The sequence below is a fragment of the Pseudopodoces humilis genome, chromosome 18, assembly GCF_049639895.1.
Source record: "Pseudopodoces humilis isolate 2021_Gansu_Grassland_sample_001 chromosome 18, ASM4963989v1, whole genome shotgun sequence".
Lineage (NCBI taxonomy): Eukaryota > Metazoa > Chordata > Aves > Passeriformes > Paridae > Pseudopodoces > Pseudopodoces humilis.
The window spans coordinates 2,573,120-2,596,188 of record NC_142217.1 but is presented as its reverse complement, the minus strand read 5'-3'; the positions used below and the strand labels follow the sequence as shown (position 1 = coordinate 2,596,188).

General features: G+C 54.1%; 1 protein-coding gene across 11 annotated transcripts in view; it reads left to right on the top strand.

The window, feature by feature from the left end:
• LOC102110019 (ankyrin repeat and fibronectin type-III domain-containing protein 1-like) overlaps positions 1-23,069 on the top strand; it is a 245,663-nt gene that overhangs the window by 207,898 nt on the left and 14,696 nt on the right. For all 11 annotated transcript variants that reach the window (XM_088064291.1, XM_088064296.1, XM_088064292.1 and 8 more), the window contains 2 exons: positions 22,198-22,399; positions 22,716-22,923. In XM_088064291.1, the coding sequence (XP_087920417.1) occupies positions 22,198-22,399; positions 22,716-22,923 (410 nt within the window). The remainder of the gene's footprint in view (positions 1-22,197; positions 22,400-22,715; positions 22,924-23,069) is intronic.

Here is a 23,069-nt window from a genome sequence, read left to right as displayed (position 1 = left end):
AGGCTGAGGAAGACAGACGTGGTGTCCCCATCCTTCAGGGACACAGGCACAGTCAGGCAGGACTCCCACCCTGTACTGGGGGTTTTACCCATGGCTTGGAGACTTCCTGAGCTGGATCAGACATCGCCCTGGCAGCCAGGATCGGGTGGCTCGGGCTGCTGGAGCTCAGGTGCTGGCAGGGCACAGAGGAGGGGTCACCCCAGAGGGTCAAATGCTGAGGGGTGGCAGTGAGCTGAGGACCCTGCCTGCTGCCTGCTCCCATCCATCTCACATGCAGAGGTCCTCAAAGAAGCATTTGGAGATTTTTCCAGTCTCCTCTGCAGCTATGACCTGCTAAGGGATCTCCTGGCCTTTTCCTTGGTGTGAAACAGCTTTTCTTTGTGTTCCCTGTACATCACCAGGGATCTCTGCTCATCACAGCAGGATCAGCACCTTCAGTCACTCCAAACCATCCTGGGCTGCAGGTGAGGCTGCTCTTCAGTCCTCTGGCTGATGGGAAACTTAGATCATATCCTGGCAAATCTACAGATGCCTAACTTGTCTTCCAGAACAAATACCTACCCACATCAAGTCTGTCTGTATTTGCAACCCAGGGTTACAACTGCATCCTTTCACCTGCTTCTGCACAGAAATGAACACCCACACTGTGTGTGACAGGTTCAGCAAATCCCACATAGGTAGGGGTGGCATGGAAGAGCAATGGACCATGTTTTCCCAAATCAGCAGCTTCTGAGAATCCTGCCCATCTTGACCCCAAGGCTTGAAGGCAAAGGACAGCTCAATCTGCTGCTGCCTGTTGCCAAGCAGGAGGTAGAAAAGCATGACATCATCTATGTTCTTTGCCTTGAAAAGCTGGGTGTCAGTCTGGGGCAGGGATTAGAGGTTCCTGCTTGAAATTCCTACTAAAGCATCATCAGTACAACCCATCTTCACACAGGACAAGCTGCACCAGTTTTCCAGTGTTCCCAATTATTCAGGTGCTCAGGTAGGGGTGGATGGAGCTGAGGTAGAAGAGAAGGAGCTGCACAGGGTCACAGAGTCTGCCTGACACCATGTTCCTGCACTGAGCATAGCCAGGCAGGACAGGATACAGATGCCTTTACCTGCACTTGGCCCTTCTGCAGTGCCAGAAGCCCTGGGCCAGGAGGTGCAGTTCTTTGCTGCCACAGTGAATAAGGGGCTGGATGTCCCGTGCTGCTGCCAGGGCCAGGGATGCTCCCGAGGCAGAGCTCACAGTGTGTGTGTCCATCAGAGCACATCTCCCTGCCTCGGTGGCTGTGGCACTGATGGGTGCTGCTCCCCCAGGCACAAGGCAGCTCTATTTGCCATGGCACGTGTTCCTGTGCTGCTGCAGACCAGCAGAGCACGGCCCTGCTCCCCAGCCCGGCCAGCAGCGAGCGAAGCCCTGTTAGTTCCACTTATTAAAAACAAAATTGCTGGGGGGAAGGGAGAGAAGGCAGAGAAAAAGCGAAGTATTGAGAAAACACTTCTTTCATTCATACGTTGTTTACTGAAATAAATACTTCATTATTAGGCCTTTTTTAGGGTATTTTTTTTTTAAAGCCAGCACCACAAAGTCCCCAGTGTTTGGGCTTGTGAATGTGCTGGATCACCTCAGCCCATGGCTCCCCGTGCTGGTGTCCTGCTGCTGGGAGGTGCTGGAGAGGAGCTTTCCCAGTCTTTGGGAGAAACCTGGGAGCTGCACATGTCTGGTTTTGCCCAGGTTTGCTGATTCCCTTCTCTTTACTGGATGGTGTGTGCTGGGACACATGAAGTAAAACATGGTAACTGAGGCAAGGATTTGGAATTTTGTTTATTAAAGCTCTGCTTTCTGTGGTGTCTGGTCCTAACCTAGCTCCCAAGCCTAAACAGCACAAGGCTACTAAAGCACTCTTGAATTGAAGCCCACCACATTTTGCTGTTGGGGTGAAGAAAGTGAAAGCTTGTGACCTCAAACTGTCCTACAGCAACACCAAAACTCCAGCAATCCCTGTTCTCCCCAGCTGGAGTGAGCTGTGGCCTCCTCTCCTCCTGTGCCTGTTACCTGAGATATACTCCACATTTATCTTCCCTCTGAAGTGACTCTTAACCCAATGGAAGGGCTGCGATCCCTGGTTTGCTCCTGTGTGGGAGAGCTGGGAGCCTCTGTTCCCTCACATCCTCTGCTCCATTGCTTATTTGAAGTTTCAGCCCTGGTAGGTTTGTCCTTCTGAAATCCTTTTGTCCCTTCCTTTTCCTTTTAAGCTCTAGCTCTGGCTTTCCTTCATCTGTTTGTTCCTGGGTTTGCTTCCCCTCCACGTTCCTTTTCCCATACTCACCACTTGTTCACCTGATTTCCCTCAGTTTTCTTCTTCATTTCTTACTCACTGCTTTTTCTCTTTGGGCTCTTGTGTTTTCCCTGTCAGCCAGCCTCCCTGTGATCCATGGTTGGAATAGCCTATTCCCATGGCAGCTGAGGAAAAATGCAGCGCATTCCTGTCTCGCCCCGTGCCGTTATCTCGGTTCTGCTCCTTGGCTGCCCACCACGAGGCTGAAGCCGTGCTGGCAGCAGCGTGTCTGTTCTTGGCGACAGGCGGCTGCCTCGGGCTCAGCCCTGCCTGCAGCTTGTTTTCCTGCCTGACCCTTGGCAGGGCTCTGGGTCCCAGCTCCTCGCTGCTGAAGCTGGGATGCACAGGGAGCTGTGTGCCAGCAGCCGCCGTGCAGAGACTGCACGGGCCCGGGTGGAAGGTGCCAGGTGAGCAGGAGCCACCGGACATGGGAACCTCGCTGGCACCATCTGGATGGTGGAGGTGGCACACGTGACAGCTGCTGCACTCTGCCTTGTGCTTTGGGTTTGGTTATAAAGAAATTTTTTAAGGGAACTGTTTTCATGAAAGTTATTTAAAGTGTCATAGTGTAATATTTCCCCTTTGAGTGGTGTGGAGGTTCTCCCTGTATGGCTGGGCATGGAATCCCTGCTGTGGAAATGCCTCCTAGCATTGGTGCTGTCTCTGCTGCAGGCAGATGACCTGTCCCCATCCATGGGGTCCTCACCTCCTGGCACCATGGTCCTGGTGGAGCTGCAGGGCTCAGGGGAGGTGCCGAGCTGCCGACTGATCCATCCCATTGTTCCTGATCCAGTGCATGGGAGTGCTGCTATTGCACAGCCCACTGAGAGCCTGGTGCTGTTCCCAAAGCTGTCCACAGTTGTGTGGGACTGTCCCCAGGACTCTCTGTGTGACATTTGTCCCTTTGCCAGAGTCAGCCAGCACAGAGAGAGTTGTCATCAACTTTTTGGGAAGCAAAGAGTAGCAGCAGCATGAAGACGGCAGGCTCAGAGCTCCTCCAGGTTTCACAGCCCTACTCAAGCTGTCTCACTCCAGAGAAGTCCTGGAGGTCTTTCTCTCCCCAGACCAGGAAGCTCTTAGCCTGAGTGAGGGAAAACAAGGCAAATGAGGCCCTGATCCTTGCAGTGGAGGAGGAGGAATGGGAAAGCCTGGGAGCTGTGGGGGCATGTGGGAGCAAGGAGATGCTCTGGACAGGCTGAGCTGCGGGCACTGCATTAGTAGCACTTTCTGTGGCCAAGCTGACCTTGCTGAGGGCGTCATGGTCCCCATGCCGGCGGTGCCAGCCACGGATCCGAGGTGAAACACAGCCCCCAGCTCGGCTGGGCCCAGCACAGGTCCCGGCGCGGTGTTGAAACGAAACGCGAGGCGCTTTGTCTCAACTGGGAGCTCTTTAAGCCCTGGCTCGGGAACAATGGCCAAGCTATGGGGTCATTTGTTCTGGTATTTCAGCAGCTCCTCATGATTTATGGGATGTTTTGTTCTGCTGCTTGTCTTAGCTTCCCCCTCTCCACCCTCCCCGTCTCCATCCCTTCTCCATTTCAGCTCCTCCTCCCCCTGCTCCCAATTCCCCTAATAGCTGTGGAGCCTCTGTGTGCCTTATGAAGTCATGGTATCTGTGACTTATTGAATTAGCTGGATGGGAGCTGGACCTGCACGCTGTGCCGGGCGCTGCCGGGGTGCCGGGGCTCCGGGGGAGCCAGCCCGTGCAGGGCCTCTTGCCCAGGGCTCCGTGCAGCCGGAGCTTCCCCATGTGGCAGATGGACGTTGCCATCAGCAGAACAATGCAAAGTTGGTTTAGAGGCAATAAATGTTGTCAAGAGGAGCTGCAGCCCCAGTGAACAAGGAGGGCTCTGTCTGCAGAGATACTCCTGTGCCAGGGGCTGTCCTGGTGCTGCCATCCTCCCACCTCACCTCTCTGGGAGCGAGGTGGGTGCCACTTAGGGCGCCTCAGAGTCCCTGGTGTTGAACTATACATGGGCAGTGTGGTTTAAGAGCTTGGGTGTGTCCCCAGCTCTGGGGCCATGGCCAGTGCCTCTGGATGTACTGGGGGGAGCAGGGGTTCACATCCCCCTCCCCAGAGCTGGAGGGACAATGATTTAACAGTGACTGTGAGGGACATGCTGATGGGGGTGGGGGGGAGAGAGCCCTCCAAGTATCTCCCTGAAAGTCCGGTTAACCTCAGGAAAGCATCGCAGGAATAATTTACCTGTGAATGATCACTTCTTATCCTCATGTTCTGAGTTGCCTGCAGGCAGGCAGAGGCTGGAGGGCAGCTGCTGGTCCCAGTGGGACTGACGTGGTGCTGCAGCCAGTCCTTAGCCCAGAGGCAGCTTTGGCAGAGGAGCCACGGCCCCTGCAGCTCCGCTTCTGCTGCCTCATGCTGCCAGCAGGAAGGAAAGACCTTGTGCCTCCCCTCCTGGTGCCACAAGCCTCTGGGAGCCCAGTTTTCCTCCTCTTCTCAGGAGAGGCAGCTCAGCTTGTGATTACGATGGAGTTGGAGAGGTTGGGAGCAGAGCGAGGCCTGGACCCTCTTTGTGCTGCTGCAGGCTCCAGCAGGTCCAGCACTCTCATCTTCATTTGTTTCTCATATCACTGCAGTGGGAGAAATTGAGCCCTCTGGAGAAGCAACAGAAGGAAACTGTTCAGAGAAGACTGACATCCAGGTTCTCCTTATGTGGGACCAGAGCCTTCAGCCAGGTCCCTTCCTCACTGAGAGCACAGGCAACAAATAACATTTAAAACACAGATATAAAGTATTGTACCGATTTGGTGCTCTGGCCGCTTCCCTCTGCTGGTAGCTGATACCTCCAATAAGGTTATTTCTCAGTCTATTACCCTCAGCACACCTTAATTTCTCTCAAATAGCCCAATTGCCTGATTTGTTTTGTTTTATTGTCATCATCCCTCTGCCATTTCCCATGGCCACAATCTGCAAAGCAGGATGGATGCCTTGGTCCCTGCTGAAGAGTGTGGAGGATGCTCTTCATCCTGCAGGATCTCCACTGGTTCTTCTCTATGAACTTGCCTCTGCCTGGAAGGTGCCAGTGGATTTCCACAGCAGGCAGCCCAATCCCAATGGATATACTGGGGGAATTGCAGAGATGTCACAATCCTTGTTATGAAAAGGAAACCTGATGGGTATCTAAATCTCAGTGCAAGTCAAACCTTTCCACACCACCTGGTATTCCATAGAGTCATACATAGGAAGCTTTGGGTTGGAAGGGACCTTAAAGCTCATTTCGTTCCACCCTCTGCCATGGGCAGGGACACCTTCCACCATCCCAGGTTGCTCCAAACCCCATCCAACCTGACCTTGGACACTTCCAGGGATCCAGGGGCAGCCACAGCTTCTCTGGGCACCCTGTGCCAGGGCCTCTCCACTCACAGGGAGCAATTCCTTCCCAATATCCAGCCTAAACCTTCTGGTGTGAAGCCATTCCCCCTTATTTATCACTACATAGTTGCAATGCACTGGATTTAGAAGGTCTTTGCTCTCCCAGTCCCCTTATCCAGCACACAAAAGTATCTAAGTATGTTTCTTTTAATGGGAATTTCCATAATAGTCCTGGTTTCCTACTACTGGTCAGGTCTTCAGATCTCCAGCCATGAACCTCCTTCTCCATGAGCCAGTTTGGACTTGGGGAAGGGTAGTGTGGAGGAATTGTGTGTCTAGAGCAGCTCCAGCAAGGGCAGCAGCACACTCCAGTTCTGGAATGCCAGGCTTCATTCTGGAATGCCAGGCTTCATTTCCCTCTATCCCTGGGAGCAGAAGGGATCATTGGTCCTGCTGCTGATGCTTCTGGAGACACTGGGTCAGGAAACACAGAAACATGGACATGTCCAGATAGTCCTGACAGCTGACACTTCCAAGGTACTCCAGTAATTTTAATCCTTCCTTGTCCCTTGAGCAGTGGCAGTCACTGTTGGGCAGGTTTCCTCTTCTCTTAGGTAGTTTCCTCTGGCAGAGACAATTCTGCCTTCCAGGGCTTCAGGAACCTCCTGTTTATCTTCCTGGAGAGTGTCTCACAGTGCCAGGTCGATATTGGATCTACTGGCTTGGATGCTGGCAGGAGCCAGTGCTCTGTGGAGAGGCCAAATGGGAGGGAGGAGTCATCCCAGGAGAGTGGGACAAGGAGGACCATGTCCTTGGATGTGCTGGGATCTCTTTCCACCTTTGATGGAGTCTTACTGCACACTGACTCTTCCCCATCCCTCGTACTCACCCTTCCTGTGTGGGCTGAATGCTGTTCAGGGAAGTTGTGAGCCCAAGTGGTCTCCACATCTGCGGAGCCTTATGTCTGGTATAGGTCAGAGAGTGAACTTATGTGCCCACTGAGCAGCTGAGGACAAGACCTGGGCCTCGTCCCTCAGCTTCTCACTCTTTAAAAGGAGCATGGCAATGTTGACCTCCTTTTTCAGGCACTTTGGTATTCTTGCCCATGGAGAGGGACAGGAACAAGATGATCTTTCAGGTCCTTTCCAACCCAAACATTTCCAGGATCCTCTGACTCTATGAGAGCTGCTGTTGAAGGAACTGCTGTTGCTGTAGGATGCCTGGCATCTGGAGTCTCATGCTGGCTATCCCCCAGACCCATGGCTGACTTGTGGGCTTGCTCTGAACTCCAGCCTGGCAGGTCAAGCTTTCCTGGTAGGCTTTGTACATCAGCTTGTGCTGACACTGTAGTTAAGAGCCCCAAGGTCAAGGTTTCTGCACTGGAAGCAGACTCTAGAGAGGCTAAAACTTCTGCTCAGGGAGCAGGTTCTTTAAAAAATGTATTTTTTTCATTCCCAAACAGTATTCTCATTCCCAAGCATCTTCACTGGGGAGGAGGAGGCAGTTACTGTGGTCAGAGGCAATGACAGTAGCAGAGGTGATCTGAGCAGATCCAAGCAGGTATAATCTTAACCCAAATTCTTTTGGTTTTAAATGTCACTGTGCACCAGGTCCTGGCGTTGTTGGGTGATCACAACACCTGTGTGCTGGAGACACCAGCCCCTGCAAGCCTGGTCTGTGTCAGAGGACACCAGTCCTGAAAGAGAGACCCATCAGAGATTCCTGGGGGATCAGTCCCTGCTGTCCAGTGTCAGGAACCAGCCGCAAGGGCAGAGGCACCTGGTGAGGCTGGGCTGGATTGTGGTCCTGGGAGGGGCCGCTCCACCTCTGGATCTCCTTGGGAAGTGGGACTGGGCGAAGGCCAGGGGTTTGCTGGTGCAGGTTCTTCGAGGTCTGACAGGTGCCTTGTCCCTGCCTATGCCCCCATCCTGCTGCTCCATCCTCCCTGCCCGAGCTGGGCTCCAGAGCCAAGTCCTGCTGTGCCCACAGGTCTGTGTGGGCAGGCAGCCTGGACTAGGTTTGCTGAAATCCCTCAAAGCACCGGGCCAAATCCTGGGAAGCAAGGAGGCTGCTTCTGGACATACATAAGCTGCTGTGACATTTAGTCAGTGCTCCTGCTTTCCCTGTCTGTGCCTGGTGTCCTGCTGCTGTCCAGCTGGGGTCTGAAGGAACCTCAGTGGTGAGCACACTCCTCCTGGAGCTCTTTGAGTGAGGAGGTGGAATTCCCGGCAGAGCGCTTGCCTGATCTCTTTGCAAGTGGAAGATGATTTCTGCCAAGAGATCCCATCCTCCCAGTGCAGTCCTGGCCCTGCTCTGCCCCGGTCATGAGCTGTGGAAGGCTCGTGGCAGGCAGGAAAGTTTTGCTTATGGAGTAGAGCTCAGCTCGGGTGAACTTCACATGAACTCCAAATTTCTTTGGCCGTTTCCTTTCCTGATGATGCAGGCAGGTCAGGATCAGGATCCTGCACTGCACAGAGACCCAAAGGCTGCCTTCCTTGTGCACCAGCATGATCACCTCATCCTTCTGAAGCACAGGGAAAGCTTCAATCTCTGCTCTTTGTGAGCAGGCACAGAACCCAGGGAACAGCTGGAGTTGTGCCAGGGGAGGGTCACACTGGATCTCTCAAAAACATTCTTCCCCAGAGGTGCTGGCACTGCCCAGGCTCCCCAGGGAATGGGCACAGCCCCAAGGCTGCCAGAGCTCCAGGAGTGTTTGGATAATGATCTCAGGCACAGGGTGGGATTGTTGGGCTGTCTGTGCGGGGCCAGGGGTTGGACTTGTGACCTTTGTGGGTCCCTTCCAGCTCTGGCTACTCCAGGCCTCTGTAATTCTTGGTATTCAGGCAGGAGCACCAGCAGAGAGATGGAGCTGTTCCTGTGTTACACTGGGACTTTGCTGCTGTAACTTTTGCTCTCCCTGGTCTGAGGGGACAGTGGGCACCCCATCCCAGCACCAGGGCTTTAGTGGCCTGCTCAGGGTCACCCAGCTGCTCTGTGAGGAGTTAAATCCCACTCCTCATGATGCTCCCACACTTTACCTGGAGATCACTCTTGTTACCTCCCTTGTCTGCATTCAGACCACAGAAAAATTGGGGTAATGGAGCAAGGGAGGCCCTGAGGGCTGAGGGCTTGTTGGATCAGTGATGGGAAGGTGTGATTGCAGTGTGAGCCACCCATGTGAACACGGGGACAAGCTGTAGCATCCTAGGCCAGCATGTGGCAGGGCATGGTGGGCACAGTGGGGTTTTCCAGGTGTGTGCGCATCCTGATCCTGAGGAAGATCTTGCAGCACGTGTGAAAAGCAGGGTGAGGAGCATGGTGGGAAGAGCTGGGTGTCTGAGGAACAAGAGGGTGTCACCCCTTACCTCACTGCTTAGGGATGAGGAGGGGGAGGAAGGAGGCAGAAGCACCCACCATGTGCTGGGGCCACCAGCTCTGGAGACGTTTCGCAGCCTCTTGGTGGTGCAGGGGCCCAAGCTGGCTGTGTGTGTCTCAAAGGTCCTGCTTGGTGTAACTGTGTGAGCAGGGATGTCCCAAGGGCTTTGGGAGATCTTGGAGGTGCTGTCTCCTCTCACCCCCCTGCCACCTCCCATCTCCAGGGTCACTGCAGCTGTTGGCTCCTGCCACCCCTGCTCTTTGGAGCTGCAGGGAAGTCATCCCTGTGAGCTGCATGGAGGGATAAGGAGGGCACCACAGATTAGGGCTGTACAGCACTTCCCAGAGGAAGTTTGTTTGCTCTTACCTTTGCCAGGCTGTAACTGTTTGGGCTGGATTGTTCCATGCTTTTCTGCCTGAGGCTGAACTTTCTCTTTTTTTTCCCTCTATTTTCCCAATTTTATGCAGAAGGTTGGGGAAAAACGGTAGCTTTGCCAATTTCTTTTTTTTTTTTTTTCCTCCCGTCTCTTTATTTGAGGGCTTCTGGTGTCTCCACTCTTTGAAAAAGAGACTTGAAATTTGGCAGGGATGATGCATTCCTGCTGGAAATCAACACAGATTGGTCAAATGCTTAGCCACTGGAAAGCATGGCTGGGCATGTCTGGAGGAGCTCTTCAGGGACCAGCTGCTGGTGTCCCCATTTGCAAAGGGACTCTGGCCATGCTGTGTCCTCCTGTCCCTTTCTCTAAGGGCACCTTGCCCACACAAGTCCAGGTCAGGAGTGGTGACTGAAGGATCTGTTTCCCAAAAACAAGTCTCAAAATCAGTTTACCCAAGGCAATGTTGCTTTTATCCCCATTTCCCCTGCATGGCACTGGCTGTGGGTATCACCTGCCTCTCACCCTCAGCAGAGAGAAGCAGAGCTCAGGCCAGCTTGGGCAGTGCCTTGTGAGGGGAGGAGAAGCTGAGGAAATGCTCCTGTCATGTGAGACCTGGGAAAGGGTGTTTGTAGACCTGCCTGTTCCATGGGTGAGCTCAGCAGTATCACATCCATGTGTGGAAGGACAGAATCACAGAATCATCACAGCTGGGAAAGACATTCAAGGCCATCAAGTCCAGGTCCTGGTAGGTGGAGGATTGACCTAGTGATGACTACGGTTTTCAAAGTTGCTCCTTTATATTAGAATGGAAACTTTTTCTAATTGCTGTCCTCGGGGCTTTGGAAATTCCTCCACGGACTGTGTTATCTTCAGCTGGAGTTTCTCTATTTTATGGTACCTCAGAGCTTTCTGCAGAGAGAGGAATGACACATGAGATGGGAAAGCTCTGGTCTGACGAAGGAGCAGGCAAGCCCCAGCTGGAAGGAGGTTACTGTCCCCAGTTAGTGCTGGGGTTACAAGAGTGCTTGGGCACTTGTAGGGTGCTTTCTAGCAAAATGGTGGAAAAAGCTGACTTCTCTTCTTGTACTGCAGGCTTTGGACCCTGGCTCCATGGAGATGCTGTTGTAGTTGGGTGGCAGTGACCCAGCCCCTCTGGTGTTGCTCATGAGTTGGGTGGTGCTGGCATGAGTCCAGCTCCAGGGGAACGTGGTGGGGTGGTCAGAGAAGATCCTGGTGGGTGCTGGCCAGGGAGCTGATCTGGAGCAAGCAAATGCAGCATGAAGCTGTGCCAGGTAAGGAGTTTGCCAGGCTGGAACATGCTGGTCCAGGGAGATCCCAGTGGGAGAGGCTGTTCCTGCTCTGTTGTTGGGACAGTCTGTGGGCAGTGGCCAGCGTGCCCAGCACTGCTGGCTGGCTCCTGCTGGGTGCCCTCCAGTGGGTTTCTGACTCCAATAACGCTTACCAGCTGGGCAGCAGCTCTGGAGCCGGGTGTGTGTGTTCGTCTGTTCTTCCATTGTGACCATTGTCTCCTCCTCCCTGCCGAGATCATTGGCTGTGGGCTCCCTTTTGTAACCTCTTTGGGTGCAGCTCTGGAAGTCTTCAGCCTGGTTTCCTTCAGAATGCTGGTCCCATCTGGCTGGACGTCTTGGGTGGGACAATGGAATGGAGGTGGGTTTCCACCAGAAAGAACATGCCAGTGATGGACTGGAGGACTGGGAAGTACAGGTGGGATGTAGGTGGCTGAGGATGGAGGCCAGCTAGAGGCATGGGGGAGTAAGCTCAGGGCACCTCCAGAAGACCTTCTTGGGCGATTTTTCTACCATTTGATGGTTCTGGAGAAGAGGTGGCTTCCACCAGGAGGCGCATCCTGGTGGCACCAGGTGGCGCAGGAGGTTAAAGGATTCGGTTCTCTGCAAGTCTGGGTGGAAATGGATTGCCTCTCACTGCTGTGATGAGTGTGCAGGTCTCAGCACATGGAGCTGTGCCCCCATACCAGGCCAGCCTCAGCCCCAGGGCGAGACAGTGGGCATGGGGCTCCCTGGAGCCCGGTTTCCAGCAGAACCAGGAGCTGACCCAAACTTCGAACCCTAGTGGGGGGCCTGAGTGTGGACCCCACCATGCCAGAAAGAGGCACAGTGATGTGGAGGAGCCACACTCAGAGGGAGAGCTGGGTGCTGTCAGGGGAGTGACGAGACAGTGGAACGTTACCCAGGGGTGAGGCCATGACAAAACACATGACATCCCTCTGGCACAAGCTCAAGCTATGTTGGGCACAGAAAGGTGAGTGCTTCTTCCTGGCTCCTGGAAGGTCCCGGGGTTTTTGGTGGGGTGCAGGTACATGGAAACAGCCCTCAGAGCAGCTGGGACACTGCCATCCCAGCCCCCTTCCTTCTCCCATTGGAACACCTCTGGCCCCATGGGCTCTGCCAGCCCCCTGCCCTGCCCTGCTCCCTGCTCCCCCCCTCAGAAGTGTGTGTCAGGACACAAGGACGGGAACAGGACCAGCCTTGGGTGAGTGTGACCTTTCATCCCTTCTCACTCTTCCCAGCAAGCCAGTTGTGCTCTGGGCATCTCCGTGCTGAGCATCTACCTCCCGCTCTTGTTGGATCCAAAGTGGGCCCCTGTGAACCCACAAGGATACATTTTCTGCCTTCTTTTGCTTTCAGTGATCTTTAATTTCGGTCATCTTATGACTCAGCTCCTGCATTTGATCCCCTGGAGCATGGTTTGCACACATGCAGCTGTGGCAGTAGTGCTGCTCATTCCTGGCAGGCCCAGCTGGGATAGGGTTTCCTCCTGACAGAGGGGCAGCGAATCCCCATGGCTCATCTGCTTCCCCACGTGGAAGTCTGATTTAATCAGGGTGGTGTTAGTAGCTTGGAGGTGTCTCTTAGGGCTCTGCTGACCATCTCCAGCATCTGGGCTTGTGAGATCCTGGCAGGACAGCAGTGGAGAAGAGCAGGTGCTCTCTGGTCCCTCTGTCTGCCTGTCCACCCATCCCTACCTGCGAAGGTCTGGCTGGTTGCTGGTGCTGGAAGCATCAGGCACATGTGGGTGTGGGTGTGAGCACTGGTTCTGGCAGTGGGTGTGGGACAAGGTCAGCAGAAGGTGATACCACAGAGCTCCCATGGAGGGCACTCTGGGCACTGACCTTTAGCTCCTGCCCCTTCTTGCTGCCTGTTCCCTGCGAGCAGCTCTGGTCTGGAGCAGCTCCTGACTCAGCAAGGAGCAGCCAGGCATGGTGCTGAGCTCCCTCTGGGGTGCTGGGCCAGGCAAGCACAAGGTAACAAACCTCTGCAGAGGTTTGCAGGGAACAGGGGTTTATGGAGTGCAGGGATTTGCTGGGCACAGGTACTTGTAGAACATGGCTTGTCAGGGGACCACATTTTTCAGGAGATGGGGTTTTCAGGGGACAGGGGTTTGCAGGGGACAGGGGTTTGCAGGGGACAGGGGTTTGCAGGAGACAGGGGTTTGCAGGGGACAGGGGTTTGCAGGGGACAGGGGTTTGCAGGGGACAGGGGTTTGCAGGGGACAGGGGTTTGCAGGGGACAGGGATTTGCAGGGGACAGGGATTTGCAGGGCTTTGCAAGGGCAGCAGTTCACAGGGAATAGAAGTTTGCAGGGTGGCTGCAAGCTCCCACCGAGCCAGGCCCCAGGGCTGTGCGCTTTGGCTCTTGGCACCAGAGTTCTGGCTCTGTCTGCCTCCTCCCTGACACTGCCAGAGTTTTTGGGTGGTCACAGGGCTGTGATCACAACCACCACTGCCTGTTGTGTAGTGGGTACCTGGCACTGGGCTGACCACACTGGGCTTCCCCAGGAACTTTGATCATGACTTGGGGCAGCCTGTCCTGCTCTGTCCTGTCTCCATCAGGTTCCAGTTAAAACCAAATACATTCTCCAGCCTAAGCTGCACAACCATTTGAGCCTTTCCAAAAATGAAACAAATACCCACGGACTGCAATTCGAATTGCAGCTCAATTAGGGCTTGTTCCCAGTGCGATCATAAAACCTCCAGTACGAAAACAAACAACCCAACCAAACCACATCCAAGCCTGACAGCATCCTCTGGAATGCCTTTAAAATAACAAGGAGGGCAGAGGAAGATGAAAGCAGTGTGGCCAGCGGGAAGAAGGCTCTCTGGCCCTGAGGGGCAGCCTGGAGGTGGGCTGAGCAGGTGTGGGGCAGGGCAGTTTGGGATGGGGAGAACACAGAAGGATGTGATGGAGATGGGCTCGATGGGTACCATGGAGATGTAGACCAGTGTGGAAGTGATGAGCATGACAGAAATGGGGCAGCCTGGGGCCTGGGGTTGGGCTGATAATGGGAGGATTTCCCAGGGCAAGGAAGAGGAAGCTGTAGAGGTGGTTTGGAGCGTGGTGGCTGTTCTGGGAGAGGCTGCGGTGTGTGAGCAGGGCGGGGGGAGCGCAGGAGCCGGGGCTGGAATGCGTGTCCCGTGTAACCCTGGCTTGCACCACGTCCAGCCAGTCTGGTGCCGCGCTTCGGGTTTCACGGCGGACTCTAAACCCGGCCATATTTAGCGTGAGCCTCACTGGCCTGTCAGGGAGGGGAAGCCGCAGCACAACTAATAAAAAAAGCCAAACAAAAACAATGTAATTAAAGAGACTCAGCACTGTGTGTTCCCATAGCAAGAACATTTACCCAAGACTTCCTTGCTCATATACTTAATGTCAAGCAGCAATTAAAGACTGGCTTTGTGGCGAGGCAACGAGGAAGGTTTGCCCTGGCCTGGAGATAGGAGCCCAGGGCTGAGCCATCCCCGGTGCCTGTGCTGGTGGGGAGGGACCAGCGGGTTTTGGCACTGGGAGGTGCCCCAGGGATGTGTGTGGGTCACGTAGGGGTGCTGCATCCCGAGCAGCAGCTCCCAAACCCCTCCAGTCAGAGATGCCCTCAGTCAGTAATGCACAGACACACTCGGCTCCATCCCCACAAAAGTTTGGCAGCGCAGAAGCAGAAAGGTGGATTTTCTGTGATTTTCTAGGTAGGGACCTCCACACAGAACATGCAGGAGCTCTGCTGGGGCAAGGCCTTGTGAAAACAATAAAATCAGCAGAGCTGGGCTGAGTTATAAAAGCTTCCAGCATCTCCTTCCTGACCCACACCTGTGGATGGAGACTGTGTGAGCCTCTGAAATGTTGAATCACCTCCCTCAAGGGATAGTTTGGGGTGCCTGGAGCCAGGCTAGAGTGTCAGGAGCCAGACTGTGTCCACTGGTGCCCCCTTCACTGCAGCCCAAGGTGGTGCTCATGGGCTGCTGGTGTTAGCAGCATCAGCTGCCTTGGCTGGTGAAGCTGTCATTGTGCCATGTCCCTCAGCACAGTCCCCAGGGAGAGGTGCCCCCTGCCCTGGCAGTGCTGCACAAGGTGTGTGTGCAGGAGGATGTCCCTGCATGGCACAGCCGGGACAGCAGCTCTTACTGTGCTGGCAGAGGTCATGGGGACACTGCAAATGAAAGTCTGATTTGGGGTACATTTTAATGGGCACTGAACCACAAGATCCTTCTGGTCTCACTTTTAAGCAGTGATCAGGAGGTCTAATTAAAAAAATAAAAAAAGAAAGCAGCAGCAGCATTATTGTGTTGCTGTAGAGTTTTTTCAAGTGTCTCCACTCCCTTCCTCCCCAAAGGCACAGCTGGGCCTGCAGCAGTGGGGTGTTTTATGGGACACTGTCAGTGAGTGGTCTACTTGGTTGGCTCCAAGCCTCTCTCAGAGTCCTGAAGTCTCTATTTTTCCCAAATTCAGCCTGTGACTGAAGAGGGAGATGCAATGGGGATGAGACATTTGGGCAGGCTCTTTTGTGCTGTGCCTCAGGAGGACACTGCCAGCCCCCAGCCAGCCCTGTGGTGTGGAATCTCATGTGTCCAGCCTGTGTGAGTCCCTTCTGCCACGGCTGAGTGAGGACTGAACCCGGGGGGTGGTCCTTGCCATGTGCTCCCAGCACAAGTGTTCCCAAAAGGTGCAAAACCCTTCTGATTTGGTGCAAGAGGAGTGCTCCAAGGGGAAGTGCTCCAAGGGTGATGCTCTTCCTCATCCCCTGGAGAGGTGGAGGGCACTGAGCACTGCTGGGCGTTTCAGATCTCACCCAGGATGTGCTTTTCATTTGGATACCGAGCTGCTGGGAATCAGCTTTCCACTCCAGAGCCTTGCCAGAGTGGGCTGTGTGTCCGTGGGGGTGTTCTCTGCTGCCATGTGTTGTCACATGCCATGAGCTCCTCGGGCAGCACAGACACACCGTGGTGTCTGCTGTGGGGACAGCAGGGACGATGTGCTGCCACTGGTGCTCAGGGAGTTCTGCACTGACCCAGGGGCCTGACTCCACACTGAGCTCCTCCGAGCACTGGGGTCTAATAGCACTGGGCTTCTGGAGCTCCAACAAAAATGTCTTGGCAGGAGCAGCATCTATATAAGTTAGTTTTCATTGCTAAACAAAAGGGGCATGCTTGCTTCAGCTCCACGCAAAACAAAACCCAGCAGGTTTGCCAAGTGGGGAGAAAAGAGAAAAGCTGGAGGAAACAAACAAACTAACTAACTAACTAACTAACTAACAAAGAAACAAAGTCTGTTTTGGTGCCTTTCCCTGGACCCAGGTTTCAATAAGCAAGTGTGTTTTCTAGGCACACAGATGTTTCCATGGAGCAGGAGTGTTTTGCTCTGCGTCTGCATGGCCAGGTCACTGCACAGCACCTAAATGTCTTGGTGGTCTGCAGAGCCCAGGATGGATAACTGCTGTGCCTGCTGCTCCAAGGGCCCTGCTGCCTTGCAGGGATGCTGATCATGGCATTTGGTCCTAGTTCTGAGCGTGCTTTTTGATGGGTTATGAAATCCCACTCTTTGGACGTGTTCCCCTACTCATGTTCCATTTTTAATCCATTCTCTCTTTTGCCAGTCATGAAAAATTGCTTATGCATAGGCAAAACCAGTGGAAAATGCAAATGCATCAGCAGCTCCTCTTCATGCCGGACATGGCACCTCATGTCCCCCTTCTCCCCAGAGGATCTGCTCTGAGTGTTGTTCTCTGCTGTAGAGTGTTGGTGTCCAAGTGTCCATGGCCATAGTTATGAATTTGTGCTGCGCAGGGTTGAGCATGGCCCTGGATGTGGGTCAGGCCAAGTGTGCTCAGGTGTGGAGAGACCTCTCACACTCAGATTTTTCTCTCAGGAAACACGTGTATGTTGATTGTGCCACTTGATCTCATAGGATCATACAGCCATAGGACAGCTCAGATTGGAAGTGACCTTAAATCTCATCTCATTTCATCCCCTGCCATGGCAGGGACACCTTCCACCATCCCAGGCTGCTCCAAGCCCTGTCCAGCCTGGCATTGGACACTTCCAGGAATGGGACAGCCACAGCTTCTCTGGGCACCCTGTGCAAGAGCCTCCCCACCCTCACAGGGAATATTTGCTTCCCAATATCCCATCTATCCCTGCCCTCTGGGAAGCCATTCCCTGTGTCCTGTCCCTCCAGGCCCCCACCCCTCATCCCCCTTGAACTCTCCTGGAGCCCCTTTAGGCACTGGAATGGACTCAGAGGTCTCCCTGGAGCCTTCTCTTCTATGTGAACATGTGAACATCCTCAGCCTGGCTCCAGAGCAGAGGGGCTCCTGTCCTTGGAGCATCTCTGTGGCCTCCTCTGGACTCACTTTCCTGTGCTGGGGGCCCAGATCTGGAGGCAGCTCTGCAGGTGGGGTCTCACCTGAGTGGGGCAGAGGGGCAGATTTGCCCCCTTGCCCTGCTGGCCATGCTTGGTGCTGGTCACCTCCTGCTGCGAGCTCCTGGCTGGGGTGAGCTTGGCTGGATTGGGTTGTCTCTCCCTGATAACTGGCTTTTAGGGTTCTGTCCTTTGCCTGTTCCACCCTTGGGTACCCCTGTGAACTGAATTGGAGCCTGGTTCAGGAGAGCATCCCTTGCATCTTGTGCTAACACACCACTGACATCCACATGGTTGTGAGGCTTCAGCAAACTCTGCAAGGGCCCAGTCCCTCTTCTGCTCCCAATACCAACCCTTGTCCTCTGAAAGCCATCAGCATCTTTCATCCTTCATCCTTCAGGCTCCCTTTTCCTCATGCACAGAGCTGTGCTGCTTCCTTGTTTGCTGCATCAGGCTGGGAATGGTGGGAGCAGCTCCCTGGAGTGACAGCCACCCACACTGACTCCAGGGACTGGAACATAGTGCTGAGCTGATGTCGTGTGCCTGGAGCCTGCCCTCTCCCTGCCACCTTGGGCAGGCACCCGGGAGCTTTTCCTTCTCACAGCCAGCCTGGGGGGCAGCAGGGACCAGGCAGCCTCAGGGTGTGGCTGGAAGGTCACTGCTGCCAGCAGCAGCCCCGCTGGCACTTCAAGCTGTTCACAGCCCAGGCTCCTGGTGGTGAGAGGTTGTGGGATGGCCACCATGGTCCCCACCAGCCACATCATAGAATCATGGACTGCTCTGGGTTGGAAGGGACCTTGAAGATCGTTTGCCTCATCCCACCTCCTGCCATGGGCAGGGACACCTCCCACTGTCCCAAGTGCTCCAACACCCATCCAATCTGGCCTTGGGCACTTCCAGGGATCCAGGGGCAGTCACAGCTTCTCTGGCACCTTGTGCCAAGGCCTCTCCACCCTCATGATAATTTTTTTTTCCTTATGTCTTGCCTGGGAGCTGTGGGCAGGGTGGTCATTCCCTACCTGTGCAGGTACCCACTGGGCTGGGCTGGGCTGGCAGTGCTCTCCCAGCCCCCTGGGCTCTGTCCTGGCCACAGCAGCCCTGGCTGTCAGGGACTGGTTCTCAGCTGGAGACTCGGAGGGGCTACGCCCTTCAACAAAATTCACTTAAAATCAAGGAATTGCAACAATTATTAACACTTTTTACTAGGCCAAGATCTGCAGTGTTGCAAACATTAACATTCAGAATATCCATAAACCACATTATAAACAACCCAGTGGATTTGCTTGTGTTCAATGCTGGAGGAAGGGAAAAAATGAAGGTGCCTTATGCTTGTCCATCCTCATGTGCTTTTAAAAAAAAGAAAACCACCTCTATTGCATTGGTTTCCTGAGACAGAATCATAGTTAGAATCACTAAGATTGGAAAAAACATTTAAGATCATCAAATCCAACAATTAACCCATCACTGCCAAGGCCACCACTAAACAATGTCCCCAAGCGCCACATCCACACAGCTTTTAAATCCCTCAAGAGATGGTGACTCCACCACTGCCCTGGGCAGCTGTGCCAGTGCCTGGCCACCCTTTCATATCCAATCTAACCCCCCCCGGCACAGCTTGAGGCTGTTTCCCCCTTTTCCTGTCCCTCGTTCCCTGGGAGCACAGCCCGACACCTTCCCCGTCCCCCCCCTCCCACTGTCCCCTCCTGTCAGGGAGTTGTGCAGAGCCAGAAGGGCCCCCTGAGCCTCCTTTTCTCCAGGCTGAGCCCCTTTCCCAGCTCCCTCAGCTGCTGCTGCTGCTCCAGCCCCTTCCCAGCTCTGTTCCCTGCCCTGGACATGCTCCAGCCCCTCAAGGTTTTTCTTGTCATGAGAGGCCCAAAACTGACCCCACATGGATCTGACCAGCCCCAATTCATCCTTCCACAGAACCTCAGCTTCTTCTGTGCAGAGGGGGATGGAGTTTGCTGGTGTGTGGCTTTATGGCACTGCAAACCTGATGTCCACATCACTTCCCAGATGATCACAAACACACCCCCCATGGCCAGAGAGCTGAACTGCTGGGGCAGGCAAAGCACCTGTCCCCTGCTTGCAGACAGCAGGACAATAATTTGCAACAAGAACCAGTTGTAGCTAGGATAAATTTAGTTTGGCTGCACTGAGACTCTTCAGGTGGAGGAGGTGGGATCTCCTCCCACTCCTCCCTGCAGGATGGGGCTTTGCCATGGGTGAGCTGGTGTTGGCTGGTTGGCCTCTGAGAGCAGGACATCTGTAGGTGTTTTCAGCTATCAGTTGCTCCAGGGCAAAGTTTAGCTCTAGATAAATCAAGACCATTTCACTGAGTCCAGATGACTCATAACCACAGGGCAGGAAACTCTTTTATCTTGGGGGCAGCTGGTTTAACGTAGATAGATGTTCACTCCTGAGCACTGAATAATTTCCATCTCTTTACTGCTCATTAAAAGCAAATTAGAGTAGGGAAAACAGTGAGAAATTTCTCTGTGTCTCTGTTTCTGCCATCTCTGAGAGAGCTTCCTCCCAGCTGTGCAGTCTGCCTGCACTGGGTCATTTGCCATGTATTTTAATTGGCAGAACAAAGGACCTTCTCTCCAAAGCACCACTCCATTTTAAACCCTGATTCTGCAGGCACAAATGGAGCAGGGATCTGTTACAACAGGGTCTGCTCCAGCTTCCATATCTGTGTGGGAGAGCATTGTTGCCTCCTTTGAAGAAGGGGAGCCACAGTGGAGTTTGCACATCTTGTTGATGAGCCTGCTGAAAGAGCCACCTTCACCTCAGAGCAGCAGCTGGAGGTGGAGAGGAGACAGAAGAGCTTGGGTAGCAGGGAACTCTTAAACACAAGAGAAAGAGCAAGGTTTTGCTGGAGAACCTCTCAAGTCAGTTCCTAAATATGCCAGGCAATGCTTTGCATCTCAGGCTTTGCCTGAGGGTCAGGATCTGCCTTCCTGTCTCTTCCTTCCGGAGCAGCTCTGCCTGCTCAGGCACAGGTGGCTTTTCTCATCTCTGCACCAGTGACAGCAGAGATGTGCTGCTGCCCCTGTGCCCTCTGGGACCCTGTCCCTGCCCTCTGCAGAAGGCTGCATGTGCTGTGTGTGAGCCCTTGGCACAAGGAGCCCTCAGGAGAGGCTGTGCCAGGGGCTGCTCCCTGTCCATGATGACATGTGGTGTGCACAGGCTGAGGACTCCATGTCCAGAGCCAGGCAGGTCCTGGAGACCACAGGACTGGTTTTCCAGCCCCTCCTTGCGTTGTGCAGGTCTGTCCCACCATGGTGACACATTCCTGGCTGCAGATCCCTTCCTCCCCACCAGAACCAGTAGGACTCTGCTGCTCAAAACTCACCCACTCCCACGTGGCTGCTCAAGGGTATTTTGCCACCTGAAGTGACAAAACACCTGTCTGCTTTTGCAAATGGTGTGATTGGTGCTCAGTGTCTGATCCATGAAGCCCCGTGTTCAGATATGTCCATTCCTGGAGCAACCCAGGGCAGCAGCTTGACACTGTGGCTTGGGCCACACTGGAGACCTCTAAATCCACAGGCTGAAGCTGGTGAGATGAATGATTGCCAGGAGCCAACCTCTGCAGCATTTTCCACTCTTAAATATCACAGTAATAAAAAGTAAAATCACTGAAGTCCTTCTGCAGCCCACTGTGCCTCATCTGAAATGAGTGAGGGTTTATTAATATCCTGTCTCATGATGATGGCTTTATAAACATCCTTACCACAGGCACAGCCTCTCTGGAGTGTTTTGGCATGATCTTCAGCCAAATGTCATGCTTTTATCACACTTGATATTTAACCAGTAAAGCAAGGGGGGGGGAAGACCTTGCCTCTAATATATCCCCCTGTGTATAAATATCTTATACACAGGGGGATGGGGTCAAAACTGAGAGAAACTGTGTGAAGTGTAGCCATGCTAAATGCTCCTTAGACATGATGCTCCTCTCTGGGAGCTGTGCCAGAGCTCCAGCAAGGAGAGGATCAGATGTTTGACGCAGTGGAAACCCTCCATGCCATACGGGATGACTCATGGGCAAAAGCCCCACACAGCAACAAGGCCATGCTCACACCAAAGCAGGGGATTTTGACTGGTGGGATAAGGTCTTGCTGGAGATAGGAGGATCCTGGCTGCAGGGAGAGGCACAGCTCCCACTCTGGAGAGCCCCAGAAAAGACACCAGCTTTCCCTGTGACTTGTAAATATTGAAAATAAGAATCAAAATCACGTCCCACTGGCAGAGCATTGGAACTAGATGGTCTTCAAGGTCCCTCCCAACCCAAATCAGTTTGTGATTCTATAATCAGAGAGGAGAAAAGATTTTGTAGGTTAATGGAGGGAGAAGGTAAGGAGCAGCTGTGAGGATCTCTTGGTAGGAAGAAGACTGGGGTCACTGGTCCCCATCAGGACCTGGCATTGTCTGGATGCCCTTAGAAATGGCCCTTAATGTTCCCTGCTCCCACTTTACTTCCAGAGAGTGCCCTTTGCTGGAATAACAACTCCAAGAAAAGTCATGTACCAAAAAGGGCTGAGGGATGGTGGTAAGTGCAGGACATGGGTTCCTGTAGAAGGGTGGGTGTGGAGAGGGTACACGAGGCTATCCCAAGCCAACAGTGATGGACAGCACTCACCCAGCACGGCTCTGGGGGCTGCTGAGCCCTGCAGCCTCCACTGCTGAGGGGGCTGGGCATCCCTGGATGGGGCAACCCATCTCTGTAGGAGCTGGATGGTGGAGAGTGGGTGTGTGGAGAGATTGCCCTGGTGACATGGATCCAGGCCAGTTGTAGAGCTGAGCAGCTTGAGGTTGCTTTGGGCATCCCAGCTTGTGTCTGGAATGAAATGTCTTACCTGCAGGGATCATATGAGCTCCTTGGCACCACTGCAGAGCCATCAGCAGTGGTGAGGAGGAGGAACAGATCTACCTCAGCTGAAAACAGATGGGTGAGGGCATTGCTGGCACTGGCATCTACCTTGCAGCTGCTCACATTTCCCATTCCCTCTTTCTGGCTCTCCTGATTCCTGTCTTGATCCTGACAGTACAGATGTGCCTCTGCCTTTCTGGCACATCCTCCGTGCCTCATTTCCCTCCTGGCTTTTTCTCAGGTCCTCCTCCCCTAAAATGACGCAGCAGATGCGGGACCTGCAGCTGGCACAGGCCAGGAAGCCACCAGGCCCTTCCTCACCAAATGCAGCCAAGAGGCTCTACCGAAACCTGTCTGGGAAATTCCGCGTCAACTACACCTCCTTCGATGAGGGCAGTCTGGTGGGACGGGGTGAGAAGGAGAAGCTCCGCAAGTCCTACCTGGTCAGTGCCTACTGCCCCCAGCCAGATGGGGACAGAGGGTCTGTGGGGGTGAGGGTCCCTGTGTGGGTGGTGCTGGAACCTGGGTGAGAACACAAGAATGTGTTAAGTGAAGCTGTGGCAGGTTCAGTTGGAGCTGGTCCAGGTGTTTCCTTGGCGTCATCCAGATGTGTCTGCAAAGAGCTGATGCTCCCAAGCCCTTGGGATGAGGGCACCCTCTCCCTGATTGAGTTCATGGGGTGCTAATGAGGGTACAGGGTGTTTGGTGGGATGGAGGGTGCCCTGTGCTCAGCCCAGCTGCATTTCTCCATTCACCCAGTTCCAAAGCAATGCTGCACTCTTTGAGGCTGTGGAGCTGCAGGACCTTGACAGGGTGCAGGAGCTGCTGAAGCACTACAGCCCTGAGGAGCTGGACCTCAACACCCCCAACAGCGAGGGGCTTCTGCCCCTGGACATCGCCATCATGACCAACAACGCTCCCATTGCCAGGGCTCTGCTGCAGGCAGGAGCAAAGGAGAGCCCACACTGTGAGTTGGGACAGGGAGCTGCACTCTGCTCACCACCTGGGTCTCCAGCGTGGTGCAGTGGGGCACTATGGACATTGGATGCAGGTGGGGAGGCGATCACTGGGCTCTGGGAGACTGCTGCAGGCTGCAGCAGGGCTCGAGGGGAA